The 19,391-nt window shown below is 44.1% G+C and overlaps 1 protein-coding gene across 1 annotated transcript; it reads right to left on the bottom strand.

Moving 5' to 3' along the window:
- Nucleotides 1-4,923: 4,923 nt before the first annotated feature.
- On the bottom strand, nt 4,924-19,023 carry LOC115922828 (the record flags this gene model as incomplete). The annotated part of the gene is made up of 4 exons (XM_030982537.1): nt 4,924-5,082; nt 17,831-17,878; nt 18,539-18,583; nt 18,964-19,023. Coding segments are annotated over 4 exons (312 nt in total), but the record flags the coding sequence as incomplete, so codon positions are not given.
- Nucleotides 19,024-19,391: the final 368 nt, after the last annotated feature.

The following is a 19,391-nucleotide window of genomic DNA, read 5'->3' on the forward strand; positions in this document are numbered from 1 at the left end:
AGTGACTGTTTAAAATATTGAATATTCAAGTGTTTGGAGATTTAAAAAAAAAGGACAATCAAGTAAAACAAAAAAATGGTCAGGACAGTGTGAGAAATAAAGATACTAACCGTTCACACTAAAAGGCAAAACTATTCAAGAAGAATGTTTAGCAATTACGCGAACAACACCTTAATTAGTTATTTATTGCCTACTTCACAAGTTTAGCTTGTTCAGTGGCTTAAATTGGAGGTAATTAGAAAAAAGGTATACATTTACCTCTTGATTGTAAAGTCATTTAACGGCATAAATACCTGGCAAAAATAAGTCGGAGCTTATTTACAATCGATTGCACAACAATAAAATGCGAGGAAGGCGGAGCATTTTTGAAAGTGTGTGTGCTGAACAGGCTCGGCCAAGAGTCTCGATACTGTAAAATGGTGGGGATGGTTGGGAAGGGGCAGGACTCGGGGGGGGGGGAGGCAAGACCTGGGGAACAAGCTAGGACCACACCGGAAAATATAAGTCCCTTTCTTCGTTCTCTCAACGGGGTTGAACAGCTTTGAATCGTTTATTTACGTACTGGCAATTTTTAGATTTTGAAGAGGAGTGACGGACCACTTTGACAGACTTTCCAGGGAGAGACTTCCCCATTCCCTTTGAATCAAAGAACCTCCAGCTAGGATGCACTATTGGAAATTTGTATTTCATGCAATCAAGCTTATGCTTTGAACATCCGGAATCGCAAGACCAATAATGCAAGACTTGGTTACTTTTCTCAAATAGATAATGATACTCTGTTCAATAAAAAGAATATATTTTATAGGAGTTGTCTGTTGTTCTCAATCCCTTATATATGTCGAATGCAACTTATTTTTGATTGGAGTAGACCTTTGAATTCAGTGTTCTGATTTCGGAAATCTAAATCTGTTTTGCGATTTATCTAAGTGAAAAGGAATATGATTAATGTGATTGTTAGATCGTGATAAAATTATATTCGTTAGTTGTTCGTTATTAGAGAGAAGGAGAGAGAGAGAGAGAGAGAGAGAGAGAGAGAGAGAGAGAGGGGGGGTGGGGGATGAAGAAGGGGAGAGAGACAGAGCGACATAGGCGTGTGAAGAGTGGAGAAAGAAAGAAAGAAAGAAAGAGAGAGAGAGAGAGAGACTGAGAGGGGGTGTGAAGAAAGAGGGAGAGAGACAGAGCGACATAGGAGTGTGAAGAGTGGAGAAAGAAAAAAAGAAAGAGAGAGAGAGGGGGAGGGGGAGAGGGGGATGAAGAAGGGGAGAGAGACTGAGCGACAAAGCGAGTGAAGAGGGAGAAATAAAGAAAGAGAGAGAGAGATAGAGAAAGAGGGGGAGATGGAGGAAGAAGGAGAGAGACAGAGCGACAGAGCGACATAGGCGTGTGAAGAGTGGAGAAAGAAAGAAAGAAAGAGAGAGAGAGAGGGGGGCAGACAGAACCAACGAGAAAGAGGTGAGGATAATGAAAGAAAATGAGAGAGAGAGAGAGAGAGAGAGAGAGAGAGCATTTTGAAAGGTCGTATACGACTTTATAAGCGTTAAAGGTAGGCTTTACTACTTCAGCAAGAAGGGATTAGACCGCCCAGTGAGCCAGCGAGGTCACTGAGACAGGTGGCTAGCTCATTAACTCAGCTCTCATTTAACATAAGAAAAAGAGGATCATGGGGGACCAACAGGCACCGACTGGGGAAGTTTTCTATATAGAGGGAGCAAGTAGCTACAAGTAGGACAGTGTGCCTTTAAGTGTGCGTTAAGTGTGTTCATGAGAGTGTATTTCTACAGCACTAGTAGTCTACTTGGTTTGGCAGGTTTTCGGCTGCAAGAAGATAAATTGCATCTTTCAGTCCGAGTTTGAACGCTCTCTAGTTAATAGTTTCTTTCTTTCTTCCTCTATCAACATGTTACTGATTAACATCAATCTGCAATGGTGCTACAGCTCCGGCGTCATCATCTACAGCCCAAAGTGTGTTGCCTTGATTGGTTTCCTGAAATATTTTTAATAATGGTCTAGTCTGTACCATGAGGTGGGACCACTGTATTGCTAATGATCACAGTTTCTTTTGAAGGCACACTGTCCTACTTGTAGCTACTTGCTCCCTCTACATAGAAAACAATGCCTAATCGGTGACCATTGGTCCCCCATGATCCTCTTTTTCTTATGTTATTTGAGAACTGAGTTGATGAGATAACCACCTGTCCAGTGACCTTGTAAGGTAGTCTAATCCCTTCTATAAACTAGTGCAGATAAGCTTTAAGCGGCACAGATCTTGATAATGTTCAGCAATCAATAATGGTTGTTAATCAACGTCACCATATCGTTTGATACCCTACTGGTGTTTAATTTCCAAACCCGATACATGGAACAATGTTCCCATTTTCCATCATAGAATTAAACTGTATTGCCTCTTCCAAAAGGTCCCTTAAGCGGAACTACACTATAGTTGTAGCTACTTGCGCCCTCTATGTAGCAAACATAATATAAGAGGTACCCGTTGGTCCCCATGATCCCATTTTCCCTATGTTAATTGAGAGATGATTTGATGAGATAACCAACTGTCAGTGACCTTGCAGAGAGGTCTGATTCATCCTGGCCAAACTACTGCAGACAGTCTTTAAAATATAGGCCTAGGCCTACTTCTTCCCTCAGTAACTAGATGCGATTTATTTCCAACTTGATGCGTCAATGGATTTTACGTTTCTTCTTCACATTCTGTGATGTGGTAAGCCTTATGATAATTTTGGTTTTAAATATTCTAAATTATCGATATTATTATCATTATTATTGTTATCATTATTATTATTATACACTTGATTTTTGTTCTTATCCCACATCATGCATAGCTATGCCTTGTTCGCCTTGCTTATCGTCTGTTTGGAGCAAAAAGGGCGTTAGATAGAAACTTAACCGAGTTACATGGACGCAAATGCCTGACAATACAAACATGGGTGGGCATTGCCCAACATACATTATGCAACATACTTATTTGTAAAATGATTTCGGCTTCCACCCAACACCCATTTTATTAATTACCAGATTGGGCACGCGATCTCTATTTACTGGGTGTAAGCCGAATTTTCTCCCATGGAAACCTAACATTCATAACCTACTTATGATATAAGTGAATCTTACTGAAGGTTGGCCCATCTTATTTTCCCATTTCACTTCCCTTCATCTCCACATTCATATGTATTCGCGTCTGCCCATAAATTCACGCCAGCATAATCTTATTTCATGCATTCGATGTCTAAGCGATTGCATGTCCAGTTTCAGTGTCACTCCTACAGGCATTACTGCAGGCTAATGCTATTTCTTCTAATTTAATCATTTTAAAGCGATTCAGTTTGGGGTCTAAGTTGTGCTTTAAGTAAAACGGTTCGTTCAAAGAATACGGATGAAATCCACTGATCTCGACGTAGTACCTTTAAAGAAAAGATCAGTGATTTAATTTTGGCAGTCAGTGATGAATACGAGTCAAACATGAACAGCGCCAGCTATAAGAATAAATTTTATAAACTCAAATTTTAGCAAGCAACGCTCTATTCACTTAATTTATTTTCCATCTTAAAACAATGTGAATACAAGGGCAAATACAGCAATGAAATACAATTAAAATGGTAGGAAAAATTAGAGAGATTGCTGATGGGCAGAACCCAGTTATAACAAAATGGCAATTAACAATATCAAATAAAATCAGACCATTTGTTGCTTTGTCAATCATATCAAATACAAAGGAATGTTAAAATTCGTAGCATTGCCAGAAGAACAATAACTTTACATAGCTTGACAATCCAGAATGAGTGATGATCAATGATAATACATTAGGAAAACAAATGCAATATAAAAAAAATACCTCAGCCACTCTGCCGAACCGACAGATTATAGGCTATACGGTGTAATGTAATATTCCTGTTATTATTATTGATATTATCATCAGTATTACTATTGTTCCTGATATCTTGATTTTTTTAATATCATTACTATTATTATAACTATTGTTAGTATTACTATTATTAGTAGTAGTATTATCAATAATATTATTATAATGTTCTTGTTTTAGGTTATTATTATTACTAATATTAGTGCTATTAGTATTACTAATATTATTGCTATTTGTAATACTAATATTATTCCTATTATTATTACTTATATTATTGATATTATTATTACTTATATTATTGATATTATTAAAACAGTTTTTTAAGCATTATTATAACTATAACTGTAATTATTTTAAATTTTCATTGCTATTATTATTAATTTCATTAAAGTATTACTGTCTTTTATCATTAATGTTACTATTTGGTTAATACTGATATTATTATCTTTATTGATTTTACTATAATTATTACTACTTTTATTATTTTTATTAATAGCGTGAGTACTATCATTATATTATTCTTTACTGTTTCAACTCGCCTTTATTTTTAACCGATAACAGACCACATAACACCATTGAATACATATATTTTAGATATTCAATGGAAAAAAAGCATTTGTAGATACTAATTGTGTATAATTTTCTGGAACATTTCTTGTGTTTGCGTGTTTTTTTTGTTGTTGAGTTTTATGTGCCCGTCGTAACAAAACAAAATCAGCTTAGTGGTAAGGCCATTTTGGGTTAAACTGTTTTTCCTTTATTTGCTTTAATTATTCACCTCACTAGGTAGCATTGGGTAATATTAAATTGCAATTAATAGAAGCTAGACATTTTATCACTTAGCTTCAATGCAGTCTCCTATTTTGTCCTCAATGTGTTAGGCCTATTATATTAATTCCATTTTCTTTGGATAAAATATGTAAATATTAAAGATTAGATTTTTACAGAATAAAAATTTATATAACATAATCACTTCTTATTTTTCGTCATTTTTGAGGGGTTAGATTCTTCAATTATCCTTATTCATAAAGAATATGCTTACTTGCTTAAGTCGGGTCAACTGCCCGAGCTGTGATGGCCTTCCACACATTCCTGTCCAGCATGGCTGCTTTTACCTCTGACAGTTCAAGTCCCGTATCCTTCTTGAGTAGGTCTGTATAGGTAAGATGAGGTCTTCCAGGTTTCTTCTTCCCGTGTTTAGGTTTCTAGAGTAAAAGCTGAGATATTTGTTCATTGATGTTCCTACAGCTATGGCCTGCAAAACGTAGCCTTTCTTTCCCTAAATATATAGGCCTAGATATAGTCAAAATAAAGAGTGAGAAAAAGGATGACGTAGGAAAAGGGTACGAGGGAGGAGCCAATCAGAATGCATTCATTTATTTATTTACCATTTTCAAATAATAGTGCATAATATAAAAACTAAAAATATATTTCTGACAGAAAGATGTTTGACGTGAATCCGTTCGAACATTAACAAAAACGTTAACAGCTCGATTTTATATTGAAAATAGTATATGGACGGAAATTCCGATACTTTTAATATTCATCTTCAAACACGTTAGACCACACTGATAAATAACAAATTAAATATATATATATATAGAGAGAGAGAGAGAGAGAGAGAGAGAGATAGAGAGAGAGAGAGAGAGAGAGAGAGAGAGAGAGAGAGAGAGAGAGAGGGGGGGGAGGGGGGGGGAGGGGGTAATAATGATACTGAAACTGACAGACATTGAGTCATTCATTTGGAATGTTCCATGATTCAAACATCACAATCATATCCACACTGAAGGTTAGGACACACAGTCCCCAAATTGTGTTTACACGCCCATGTTCGTATACGCCCAAGTAAAGTAATTCCACACCCTTTCAAAGTACAATTTTTACTCAATACTAATATGTCATGATCTTTAGCAAGATCTAATCGATGTTGTCCTTCATTCACATCATTCCTAGCAGGGGCAGCGATTTATTTTCATGACCGGGGGGGGGGGGGGGCGAAATGCGAGGGACGGGGGAGCAATGGCGTATATTAAACAAAAACGTTGGGGGGGAGAAAAAAATCCGCATCCCCACTCTAACATTGTACATGCAGGCCTCGCGGAACATTTTTCATAGAGGGGGAGACTAAAGTATTTTATTAGGTAGAGCAAAGCGAGCATAGCAAGTGGAGCGTAAATTGGCGTGTGGTCCAGGGGCGTAGGCCCATGAAGCTCAGGGGTTTTAGGCATTTAATAACGGTCAGATAAGCATCCAGGGGCTCGTCTTAGAGCCCCTTGTGAGGTCAAGGGGGCAGACCCCTCGGAAGCTCAGGGTTTTACGCATTCAATCACAGTCAAATGAGCAAACAGGGGCCAGCCATAGGGCCCTTGGTGGGGTCCAGGGGGCAGAGCCCCCAGAAGCTCAGGGAACAACCATGCCATTTCAGCAAAATTTGTAAATCACTGGTATCGAGTTAGAAATAAATCAAGTTTGAATTTTATTAGGGGGTAACTGCCCCAAGCCCCCCCCCCCCTTATCATTACACCAAGGCGAGGGAGCAAAGTGAACGAGAGGGGTAGAGGTTACGGAAGTGACTATCCCCTCACAGGTTTTTGAAGTTTTGTTGTATTAACAAATTACATACTTTAATTAGCAAAAGAATAGTATAAAAACAAGCAATACACCCTTTTCACACTTCACTTTTCTAGAATATTTACTGTACACTTCGAAGAATATAATGCGGGGGAGCATAGCTCCGGAGCGAGAAGATTTTTGCATTTTTATTTGTCTAAACGCTGCACTCTAGGGCCCTCCAGAGCCTAAAAGTTTGTTGCAGTCTTTAGTCAGTATTTGCTATACACTTTTTTTCTCACTTCTTCAATTTTTCATGGGGGGGGGGGGGGGGGACGATCCCCCCTAAAAAAATTGAGGGGGTGTGTCCCCCCCCCCCCCCCCCCGTCCCTCCCCCCCCCCCCCCCCCCCCGGGATCGCCACCACTGATTCCTAGTCTTCAGAGCAATAAATACATTTTTATGAACAATTTCTTTCTCAGTGTAGGCCGAATCGCTCCAGTAGAATTCTACTTTATAGTTAAACTTTAAATACAATTATCAGAATAAAGTAAGAACAATCTGCGCCAAAAACAGAGAAATAGTTTTAAAAATTCATATAAATCCATTGCCATTTGTAATCGATAACGGAGAAAGTCAAAGGCTGTTGTCAACTCGATAGGGCAGCAATCAACAATCTTGTAAATATTAATAATGATGTTTATTGGGAGGTTCTATTTAACAGAGAAAGAAAAAGAGAGAAAGAGAGAGAGAGAGAGAGAGAGAGAGAGAGAGAGGGGGGGGGGGGAGCAAAAGGGCGGGACAGAAATAAAAAGAAATAAAATGTATTTCATGTATTTCAGCATAATGATCTCTTTGCACTATTTAGAGCTTCAGATAGAGTCGTCTCTGTAATCAGATGACAATTTTCAATACTTTGACAGTCGCCTATGGCCTTGAGATTAGTAATCTGCACTAAAATTGTATGTAATACCGGGGATAATTCTTATTCATGCACTGCTGGTTTATCAGGAGTGCTGATCAGTCAAAAAAATTCAGCACAAGTTGAATCTACTTTGGAATAATAAACATATCGTGCGACTGGAGCAACCTGTTGTTAACTTAAAGAGAAGGTTCAGTTCTAGGAAGAGGTGAAAAATAATTTGTCAGCGTTATCATTGTTATTATGCAAGTGTGGAAGAAAATCAGAAGCTTTTCAAAATACCTTAATATTCTAAATAAGACATGTAAGAGCATAGACATCGGGGCGTCATTTTTAGGCCACATGTTCGTGTAGTCCCATATACATATTTAGGTGAACAGTGCTTGTAACTTTACCAAGACTAGGAAAAATTTCTTATCATTTTGATAATTCTAGAACCTTGCAGTACACACCAATATTGATATGATAGAAGATTTACCTTTTCTGATCGATTCTACAGTTTCTTTCACAATGCAATCGCATGACCAGAACTCAACTTCATCTTTAAGCATTTTAACTAGATAGTTTCAAGGCGATGTTATATGTAGATCCGCGAAAGATTATCTTTCAAACTAAATGGTTACACATACCTGTTTGTAGACATGTGCGTGTTTGTACAAGGGCGTGTAAATGAAGGGGGAGGTTGCCGTATCTGATAAACATGAAGATGACTCAGTGATGAATGCACACAAGCCTGAATATTCTTATGAAAAGCATGACGTCTCAAGTGTGAAATATGACCATACTCATATTAATAAAGATATTATTATCTAATCAAAAACGATGTAAAGATGTTAAAATAATTTCACGAATGTCTCACATTGGATATGGACATCATTATTAGCCGAAGTGCCAGGAAATGTAAAATCATGAAAAAAGAAATACAATAAAAAGGGCGTGCCCCCTAATCGGGTTCTAGGACACCTACCCCTGGACCTCCACCCCCGGATAACAACCCCAGTCAACTACCCCCTAGGAAAACTACCCCTAGGACAACTACCCCCTAGGACAACCACCCTCTAGGACGACTATACCCCCGGGACAACTAACCCCCGGACAGCTACCCCCAGACAACTACTCCTAGGACAAGTACCCCCGGACAAATACCCCCAGACAGCTACCCCCAAACGACAACTATCCAGATCAACTACCCCCTGGTTAACTAGCCTAGGGGTAGTTGTCTGGCGGGTAGTTGTCTGGGGGTAGTTGTCCTAGGGGGTAGTTGTCCTAGGGGGTAGTTGTCCTAGGGGGTAGTTGTCTGAGGGGTAGTTGTCCGGGGGTAGTTTTCCTGGGGATGGTCGTCCTAGGAGTGGTTGCCCTAGTGGGTAGTTGTCTGAGGGGTAGTTGTCCGGGGGTAGTTTTCCTGGGGATAGTCGTCCTAGGAGTGGTTACCCTAGTGGGTAGTTGTCCTAGGGGGTATTTGTCCTAGGGGATAGTTGACTGGGGATGGTTTTCCAGGGGGTGGATGTCCAGGGGGTAGATGTCCTGTCCGGATACGCCCTAATCGAAATGCAGAAGAAGAAGAAAAAACCTGAGAGAGAGAGAGAGAGAGAGAGAGAGAGGGGGGGGGGGGAGGAGACTCTCAACACCCTCAACTTAATTAGCAGCCATGTCATCCGCCGAATAAGACCGGTTCCATCCTGCGATGGCAACACCCCAACTATTTATTGGCTTACAAAGCGTACACTACGCAATTGCAACTCAAGACGTCTCTAAAGTTTATGTTGAATCTAAATATGAAAATTATGCTGACGTGCGCTCATAAATAAACGAATAAATAAAATAATATCCATCAGACGATATAGATAAACCAAACACGAACAGATGGACAACGAGCAGAAACGCCTAATACTTAGCAAAGTTAGAAGGGATGTTAGCGTAAATGAGTCATGATCTAAAAATAGTACATGTGAACACCTGTGGTTTGTTATACATTGTGTCTTGAAATCAAGACCTTCCATAAGAGAATTCAAATGTAGAAAATGTATAAATAGAGGGCTGATGGCATCATGAAAGCCATAGTCAGTGTTCATACTGATCACAAGCAACCAAAGACCACTCCAAGCTGATATCATCAATCTCATCATGGCAGGCCGAATCATTCTCAGCAGACTCTTGGTCATCCTGGTCCTTGCTGCTGTTTGTGCCGCACAGTATCGTAAGTACGAACGCGTTTTAATCATCAGTATGGGGAACTTTGGATACTTCGTAATCGTTTTATTTTAAATTGCAATTTTTTCGAAAGATAACACTGGCACTGATTATTGTGCGATCATTCAGTGTATACAGTTTATATATGTAGGAGACGAGTAAGATGCGTGTACGTTTACTATATTTAATAAAGAACTGTATTTTTTTTTTTTAGATGGTCTTCCTCCACCACCCCGAGATAATGACACCGCTAACCACTCACACCAAAGCAACGGCACCGGCCCACCTCCACTAAGGCCAGGTAATGGAACCGGTAACCACTCACACCCAAACAACGGTTCTGGCCCTCCTCCTCCTCCACCAAACAACGGTTCTTCACCTCCTCCTCCTCCACCAAACAACGGTTCGGCCCCTCCTCCTCCTCCACCAAACAACGGTTCTGGTCCTCCTCCTCATCCACCAAACAACGGTTCTGCCCCTCCTCCTCCTCCACCAAACAACGGTTCTGGCCCTCCTCCTCCTCCACCAAACAACGGTTCTGGCCCTCCTCCTCCTCCACCAAACAACGGTTCTTCACCTCCTCCTCCTCCTCCAAACAACGGTTCTGGCCCTCCTCCTCCACCAAACAACGGTTCTGGCCCTCCTCCTCCTCCACCAAACAACGGTTCTGGCCCTCCTCCTCCTCCACCAAACAACGGTTCTTCACCTCCTCCTCCTCCTCCAAACAACGGTTCTGGCCCTCCTCCTCCTCCACCAAACAACGGTTCTGGCCCTCCTCCTCCTCCACCAAACAACGGTTCTGGCCCTCCTCCTCCTCCACCAAACAACGGTTCTTCACCTCCTCCTCCTCCACCAAACAACGGTTCGGCCCCTCCTCCTCCTCCACCAAACAACGGTTCTGGCCCTCCTCCTCCTCCACCAAACAACGGTTCGGCCCCTCCTCCTCCTCCACCAAACAACGGTTCTGGCCCTCCTCCTCCTCCACCAAACAACGGTTCTGGCCCTCCTCCTCCTCCACCAAACAACGGTTCTGGCCCTCCTCCTCCTCCACCAAACAACGGTTCTTCACCTCCTCCTCCTCCTCCAAACAACGGTTCTGGCCCTCCTCCTCCTCCACCAAACAACGGTTCTGGCCCTCCTCCTCCTCCACCAAACAACGGTTCTGCCCCTCCTCCTCCTCCACCAAACAACGGTTCTGGCCCTCCTCCTCCTCCACCAAACAACGGTTCTGGCCCTCCTCCTCCTCCACCAAACAACGGTTCTGGCCCTCCTCCTCCACCAAACAACGGTTCTGGCCCTCCTCCTCCTCCACCAAACAACGGTTCTGGCCCTCCTCCTCCTCCACCAAACAACGGTTCTGGCCCTCCTCCTCCTCCTCCAAACAACGGTTCTGGCCCTCCTCCTCCTCCACCAAACAACGGTTCGGCCCCTCCTCCTCCTCCACCAAACAACGGTTCTGGCCCTCCTCCTCCTCCTCCACCAAACAACGGTTCTGGCCCTCCTCCTCCTCCACCAAACAACGGTTCTGGCCCTCCTCCTCCTCCACCAAACAACGGTTCGGCCCCTCCTCCTCCTCCACCAAACAACGGTTCTGGCCCTCCTCCTCCTCCACCAAACAACGGTTCTGGCCCTCCTCCTCCTCCTCCAAACAACGGTTCTGGCCCTCCTCCTCCTCCACCAAACAACGGTTCGGCCCCTCCTCCTCCTCCACCAAATAACGGTTCTGGCCCTCCTCCTCCTCCACCAAACAACGGTTCTGGCCCTCCTCCTCCTCCACCAAACAACGGTTCTGGCCCTCCTCCTCCTCCACCAAACAACGGTTCTGGCCCTCCTCCTCCTCCACCAAACAACAGTTCTTCACCTCCTCCTCCTCCACCAAACAACGGTTCGGCCCCTCCTCCTCCTCCACCAAACAACGGTTCGGCCCCTCCTCCTCCTCCACCAAACAACGGTTCTGGCCCTCCTTCTCCACCGCCAAACAACGGTTCGGCCCCTCCTTCTCCACCGCCAAGCAACAGCTCTACCCCTCTGCCGCCTCCCAGTGGACCCCCTCCATCAGGTTAGTAGATTATTCACCTCTTTTATATATTAGGTTATGTAACAAGGTTATACCCTATTCAAGTAGGAGTGTCGAAGATAATCACACCCTTTTTCAGCAAAACCTGAAAAGGGGAACGACGTTGGAGTGGATACAAATCATGTAAATTATACCACCCCTCCACACAAGCACACACACCTCACATCATAGTCGAATAGTTTAAATTTGACTGAAGATGCGATAGTCGTGTGTTTGATCGCCGGCACGGAATTATATCATTCAGCAAGGCATTTTTTATATAATGATTCTCTTCACCCAGGTGATAAATTGGTACATGCTGGGATGCGAAAGACATTGTAGTATGCTCAGCAAGCCCGCTCACCAAGTCTACAGGAAACCCACAGCATTGTGAACGATTGTAAAATTGCGCCTGGCTTGAGTTGTGGGAGCGTCTGAATCAGTTACCTGAGTAATTACATTTCCGTTGAAAGCTTAGAAACACTGTAGATGTATTAAACGCAAAATGAACTTCGAATGTTATCATCATTAATATAATGTTGTCGTTTCTGAAGGAGAACGCGGTTCATGTGAGGGTGTATGCGGTTCTTACACTGGAGCCTGCTATTGTGATGCTGCTTGCATGACTTATGGCGATTGCTGCCGGGATTACCAGGCAGTGTGTCAGGTGAGACTGAAATTATTCATTTTTAGGAATACATTGTAGGTGGTACTTTTTTGCTTCAAGGGTTAATTGACAAACTCCTGACAAGTCAAATTATTTACATTCATAACAGATAATAAATTCTATGAAAACAATTATGGTTATGTATTCTTATAGACATACAGGGTAGTGCCTTCAGAACATAAAACTGTTCTGAAAGATAGCAAAATCTGAGAAAAACGTGGAATGTTCTTATCCTCAATGTGAGATTAAGTTGAACCGTACAAGGCTAAGCAACACACACACAACAACAAAAAACGACACAGTATTAACACTTTGAGGAGAGAATACATGTATTTATATCTTAAATATAAAATGGATCATATTTACTTGTAAATTTCAGTCAAAGAGGTACAGTTAACAATTTAATTATTGATACCCTTATAAATCAGTTGTCCTTACGTTTCTCGCAACTCAAGAATGAAGGGTAGACTAGATTGTTGAGTTGTGGCCTTTATTTCACTAGTATTTCACTAATATCCTTTGGCAAGATATTAACCTGCACTTGCTACTCTCAACCCAGGTGTTAAATGGGTACCCGGTAGGATGCGACCGTTGGTCAAACAGTTATTGAGCGTCATGTATTACGCCTGGCTGGAATGCTCCCCAGGGAGTGGAGATTGTGCACACGTTGTGTGCGGGCAAGCACTGAATCCAATCAGCGGGGTAATAGTATATTTGTAAAGCGCTTAGAAACATTTGTATTAAGCGCTATATAAAAATTAAATATTATTATTATTATTATTATTATTAAATATTTTTAGAAGTAAGCTTTAATAATTTTGTCGCATCCTCAAAAGACGTAAATCGCGACAGATCAATTTTCACATATTTTTAAAATGACAAAACTTGGTAAGGGTATGAATAAATAATTTGTTAACTGTGCATATAATATGTTTTCCCAATAAAAGTATGCATTCAGAAACATTACCTTGGAAATGGTTGGTCGTAAATTTATCGATTGTTAAAAGAAAGTCTGTTTCAATATAGATTGCCCTTGTAGTCATACTGCTGTTTTCTTCATTTTGACAAATAGTCGTTAAAAAAAATAAATTAAAAAAAAAGAAGAAAATATACCGTGTTTCATGTCAATGACAGTATGCAAAGCTTATTACGATTTAATATCATATTAAAGGTATTACAAGTTTTGGTAGGGGGTCATGAATTTGCTTCCTATGAACATATTGGAAGCATATGTGATCCTACAATATTCAGTGATCGTTGTCGCGGTTGAAATCGAGTCTAAAGTGATGAAAATTTAAATAATAAGCTCTTTATGTTGTATAGCTCCATCTCAAGGTCAAGATATTGATATAGCTATAATAAATATTTCTTGACTAAAATCTACCGATTTGCTATCCCCATTTTTAAATTATATATCACAACTGCATATTCTGAGATTTTCATGGTCGCAGCTATCATTGTATGGCCGTAGGCGCTATTTGAAATTTATCATAATTTACCGGGAGCACCGGTAAATTTTGATATTCATTATATCTCGAAATCATAAGTGTTTCACGGGCTATTTTTTTTTAGAGCTTATAATACATCCGCAGGGGCATCCAAATATATCAAAATTGTAAGGAATCAATATCCAGCCCATTTTCAAAATTTACCAAAACTTTGTATTACCTTTAAGAATTCAATAGGCGAATATAGCAGCATGATACATCCTTTTCATAATTCTGTCTGAAGCCAAATGAGTCGTCTAAAGAGACTAGTAACTATGCTCAACACAATTCTATTTTCTTTATAAGCCAAATCCTGCCTTTTGTCTTTTTAGAGCGGACCTTCTCCTCCGAACCCAAACCAAGTGTAGAGAGGAACGAGAAAGCTGATTCCACGCAGGATTAAAGGACAGTCCTGAGGACTGCTGCTTGCCAAATGACAACGACTTTAGTCTTTTACTATTAACGACAACGAATGCCGACCAATCTTAACAATGAATTTCTTTATGATGATACAGGGCTTCTATGTAGTTCATTTTCTTCTATACGATTATCAAAGAGATGAGATTGGGTATAACGCAACGGAATACATGAAAACCAAGTGCACGTTACATCACTCGGTTTTTTTAGTTCAACATTCTTTGATCTGTTAATAGAGTAACCGGCTGCATGTTTTAACTTTGATTCAGAAATGAAGAACTGTGTATTAACAGTATCTTATTTAAACCATTGACCGTTAAATTTTCTCAATCCCAAGAACTACCTGTCTCCGGTTGAGAATGGGATAACACTCTTTTCCGATTGTATAATGTAGTTTATTTGCTCGACACTGTACATATAACGAAATCTTGGATGATTCGAAAATCATCATTACATATTCATTAGTTTTGTTTCTTTTAAGGATATATCACATCTTTCTCTCGGGAAGGGGTAATGATGAAATTGCTAGTAGAGGTGATTAATATGTTTATGATCATGAAAATAAATATTTGCAAAAAAAAAAAAAAAAAACTCAAGTGGCTCATTTGTATTTCTTTCTTACATGTCACGTTATTATTTATTATAAGTTTAACATTCTTCATGCTCTTCTCGGGAGGATATGAAATTGATTCGTGTGTGTATAGGCCTTCATATGATGGTGGGGTCGTGTGTGGGTGCGGGTGTGTTATATCATACACCCGCACAAAACCACACACACACGCACACACACACGCACACACACACACACACACTTTTTTCTCCAATAGTTGTTTTTTAATAATTCCAAACAATAAAAATCAATCTTAGAAATAAACACACACACACGCACACACACAAACCATGTATGTATGCATGTAAATGGTCTACGTAAGGTTTATATAAAGATGTATACAGAGAGAGAGAGAGAGCAGAGAGATAGGTGAGGGGAGGTCAGATAGAAAAGAAAAGTAAACACAAAAAGAGGGAGGGAGGAAAAGGAAAAGCGAGAGAAAGGGAAATGTATAGGGAAGAGAGAAAATAATGATAAAATAAACTCCTAGAGGTGGAGGGGAGGTAAAAGTAGGGTGAAAAAAGAGAGGTAGAGTAGATGGAGGAGAGGTAGAGTAGATGGAGGAGAGGTAGGGTAGATGGAGGAGAGGTAGGGTGGATGGAGGAGAGGTAGGGTGGATGGAGGAGAGGTAGGGTGAATGGAGGAGAGGTAGGGTGGATGGAGGAGAGGTAGGGTAGATGGAGGAGAGGTAGGGTGGATGGAGGAGAGGTAGGGTGGATGGAGGAGAGGTAGGGTAGATGGAGGAGAGGTAGGGTGAATGGAGGAGAGGTAGGGTGGATGGAGGAGAGGTAGGGTAGATGGAGGAGAGGTAGGGTGAATGGAGGAGAGGTAGGGTGGATGGAGGAGAGGTAGGGTGGATGGAGGAGAGGTAGGGTAGATGGAGGAGAGGTAGGGAAGATGGAGGAGAGGTAGGGTGAATGGAGGAGAGGTAGGGTGAATGGAGGAGAGGTAGGGTGGATGGAGGAGAGGTAGGGTGAATGGAGGAGAGGTAGGGTAGACGGAGGAGAGGTAGGGTGAATGGAGGAGAGGTAGGGTGGATGGAGGAGAGGTAGGGTGAATGGAGGAGAGGTAGGGTGGATGGAGGAGAGGTAGGGTGAATGGAGGAGAGGTAGGGTGGATGGAGGAGAGGTAGGGTAGATGGAGGAGAGGTAGGGTGAATGGAGGAGAGGTAGGGTGGATGGAGGAGAGGTAGGGTAGATGGAGGAGAGGTAGGGTAGATGGAGGAGAGGTAGGGTGAATGGAGGAGAGGTAGGGTGAATGGAGGAGAGGTAGGGTGGATGGAGGAGAGGTAGGGTGAATGGAGGAGAGGTAGGGTAGACGGAGGAGAGGTAGGGTGAATGGAGGAGAGGTAGGGTGGATGGAGGAGAGGTAGGGTGAATGGAGGAGAGGTAGGGTGGATGGAGGAGAGGTAGGGTGAATGGAGGAGAGGTAGGGTGGATGGAGGAGAGGTAGGGTAGATGGAGGAGAGGTAGGGTGGATGGAGGAGAGGTAGGGTGAATGGAGGAGAGGTAGGGTGAATGGAGGAGAGGTAGGGTGGATGGAGGAGAGGTAGGGTGAATGGAGGAGAGGTAGGGTGAATGGAGGAGAGGTAGGGTGGATGGAGGAGAGGTAGGGTAGATGGAGGAGAGGTAGGGTGGATGGAGGAGAGGTAGGGTGAATGGAGGAGAGGTAGGGTGAATGGAGGAGAGGTAGGGTGGATGGAGGAGAGGTAGGGTGAATGGAGGAGAGGTAGGGTAGACGGAGGAGAGGTAGGGTGAATGGAGGAGAGGTAGGGTGGATGGAGGAGAGGTAGGGTGAATGGAGGAGAGGTAGGGTGGATGGAGGAGAGGTAGGGTGAATGGAGGAGAGGTAGGGTGGATGGAGGAGAGGTAGGGTGAATGGAGGAGAGGTAGGGTAGACGGAGGAGAGGTAGGGTGAATGGAGGAGAGGTAGGGTGGATGGAGGAGAGGTAGGGTGGATGGAGGAGAGGTAGGGTGGATGGAGGAGAGGTAGGGTGGATGGAGGAGAGGTAGGGTGAATGGAGGAGAGGTAGGGTGGATGGAGGAGAGGTAGGGTGGATGGAGGAGAGGTAGGGTGGATGGAGGAGAGGTAGGGTGGATGGAGGAGAGGTAGGGTGAATGGAGGAGGGGTAGGGTGGATGGAGGAGAGGTAGGGTGGATGGAGGAGAGGTAGGGTGGATGGAGGAGAGGTAGGGTGAATGGAGGAGAGGTAGGGTAGACGGAGGAGAGGTAGGGTAAATGGAGGAGAGGTAGGGTGGATGGAGGAGAGGTAGGGTGGATGGAGGAGAGGTAGGGTGGATGGAGGAGAGGTAGGGTGGATGGAGGAGAGGTAGGGTGGATGGAGGAGAGGTAGGGTGGATGGAGGAGAGGTAGGGTGGATGGAGGAGAGGTAGGGTGGATGGAGGAGAGGTAGGGTGGATGGAGGAGAGGTAGGGTGGATGGAGGAGAGGTAGGGTGGATGGAGGAGAGGTAGGGTAGATGGAGGAGAGGTAGGGTGGATGGAGGAGAGGTAGGGTGAATGGAGGAGAGGTAGGGTGGATGGAGGAGAGGTAGGGTAGATGGAGGAGAGGTAGAGTAGATGGAGGAGAGGTAGGGTGGATGGAGGAGAGGTAGGGTGGATGGAGGAGAGGTAGGGTGGATGGAGGAGAGGTAGGGTGGATGGAGGAGAGGTAGGGTGGATGGAGGAGAGGTAGGGTGGATGGAGGAGAGGTAGGGAGGATGGAGGAGAGGAAGGGTGGATGGAGGAGAGGTAGGGTGGATGGAGGAGAGGTAGGTATGATGGAGGGGAGGTAGAGGTAGGGTAGATGGAGGAGAGGTAGGGTGGATGGAGGAGAGGTAGGGTGGATGGAGAAGAGGTAGGGTGGATGGAGGAGAGGTAGGTATGATGGAGGGGAGGTAGAGGTAGGGTAGATGGAGGAGAGGTAGGGTGGATGGAGGAGAGGTAGGGTGGATGGAGGAGAGGTAGGGTGGATGGAGGAGAGGTAGAGTAGATGGAGGAGAGGTAGGGTAGATGGAGGAGAGGTAGAGTAGATGGAGGAGAGGTAGAGTAGATGGAGGAGAGGTAGGGTGGATGGAGGAGAGGTAGAGTAGATGGAGGAGAGGTAGAGTAGATGGAGGAGAGGTAGAGTAGATGGAGGAGAGGTAGGGTGAATGGATGAGAGGTAGGGTAGATGGAGGAGAGGTAGGGTGGATGGAGGAGAGGTAGGGTGGATGGAGGAGAGGAAGGGTGGATGGAGGAGAGGTAGGGTAGATGGAGGAGAGGAAGGGTGGATGGAGGAGAGGTAGGGTGGATGGAGGAGAGGAAGGGTGGATGGAGGAGAGGTAGGGTAGATGGAGGAGAGGTAGGGTGGATGGAGGAGAGGTAGGGTGGATGGAGGAGAGGTAGGGTGGATGGAGGAGAGGAAGGGTGGATGGAGGAGAGGTAGGGTAGATGGAGGAGAGGTAGGGTGGATGGAGGAGAGGTAGGGTGGATGGAGGAGAGGTAGGGTGGATGGAGGAGAGGTAGGGTGAATGGATGAGAGGTAGGGTAGATGGAGGAGAGGTAGGGAGGATGGAGGAGAGGTTGGGTGGATGGAGGAGAGGTAGGGTGGATGGAGGAGAGGTAGGGTGGATGGAGGAGAGGAAGGGTGGATGGAGGAGAGGTAGGGTGGATGGAGGAGAGGTAGGTATGATGGAGGGGAGGTAGAGGTAGGGTAGATGGAGGAGAGGTAGGGTGGATGGAGGAGAGGTAGGGTGGATGGAGGAGAGGTAGGGTGGATGGAGGAGAGGTAGAGTAGATGGAGGAGAGGTAGGGTAGATGGAGGAGAGGTAGAGTAGATGGAGGAGAGGTAGAGTAGATGGAGGAGAGGTAGGGTGGATGGAGGAGAGGTAGGGTGGATGGAGGAGAGGTAGGGTGAATGGATGAGAGGTAGGGTAGATGGAGGAGAGGTAGGGAGGATGGAGGAGAGGTAGAGTAGATGGAGGAGAGGTAGGGTGAATGGATGAGAGGTAGGGTAGATGGAGGAGAGGTAGGGTGGATGGAGGAGAGGTAGGGTGGATGGAGGAGAGGTAGGTATGATGGAGGGGAGGTAGAGGTAGGGTAGATGGAGGAGAGGTAGGGTGGATGGAGGAGAGGTAGGGTGGATGGAGGAGAGGTAGGGTGGATGGAGGAGAGGTAGAGTAGATGGAGGAGAGGTAGGGTAGATGGAGGAGAGGTAGAGTAGATGGAGGAGAGGTAGAGTAGATGGAGGAGAGGTAGGGTGGATGGAGGAGAGGTAGGGTGGATGGAGGAGAGGTAGGGTGAATGGATGAGAGGTAGGGTAGATGGAGGAGAGGTAGGGTGGATGGAGGAGAGGTAGAGTAGATGGAGGAGAGGTAGGGTGAATGGATGAGAGGTAGGGTAGATGGAGGAGAGGTAGGGTGGATGGAGGAGAGGTAGGGTAGATGGAGGAGAGGTAGAGTAGATGGAGGAGAGGTAGGGTGGATGGAGGAGAGGTAGGATGGATGGAGGAGAGGTAGGGTGGATGGAGGAGAGGTAGGGTGGATGGAGGAGAGGTAGGGTGGATGGAGGAGAGGTAGGGTGGATGGAGGAGAGGTAGGGTGGATGGAGGAGAGGTAGGGTGGATGGAGGAGAGGTAG

Source organism: Strongylocentrotus purpuratus, unplaced genomic scaffold (assembly GCF_000002235.5).
Source record: "Strongylocentrotus purpuratus isolate Spur 01 unplaced genomic scaffold, Spur_5.0 spur5_scaffold_12, whole genome shotgun sequence".
NCBI lineage: Eukaryota > Metazoa > Echinodermata > Echinoidea > Camarodonta > Strongylocentrotidae > Strongylocentrotus > Strongylocentrotus purpuratus.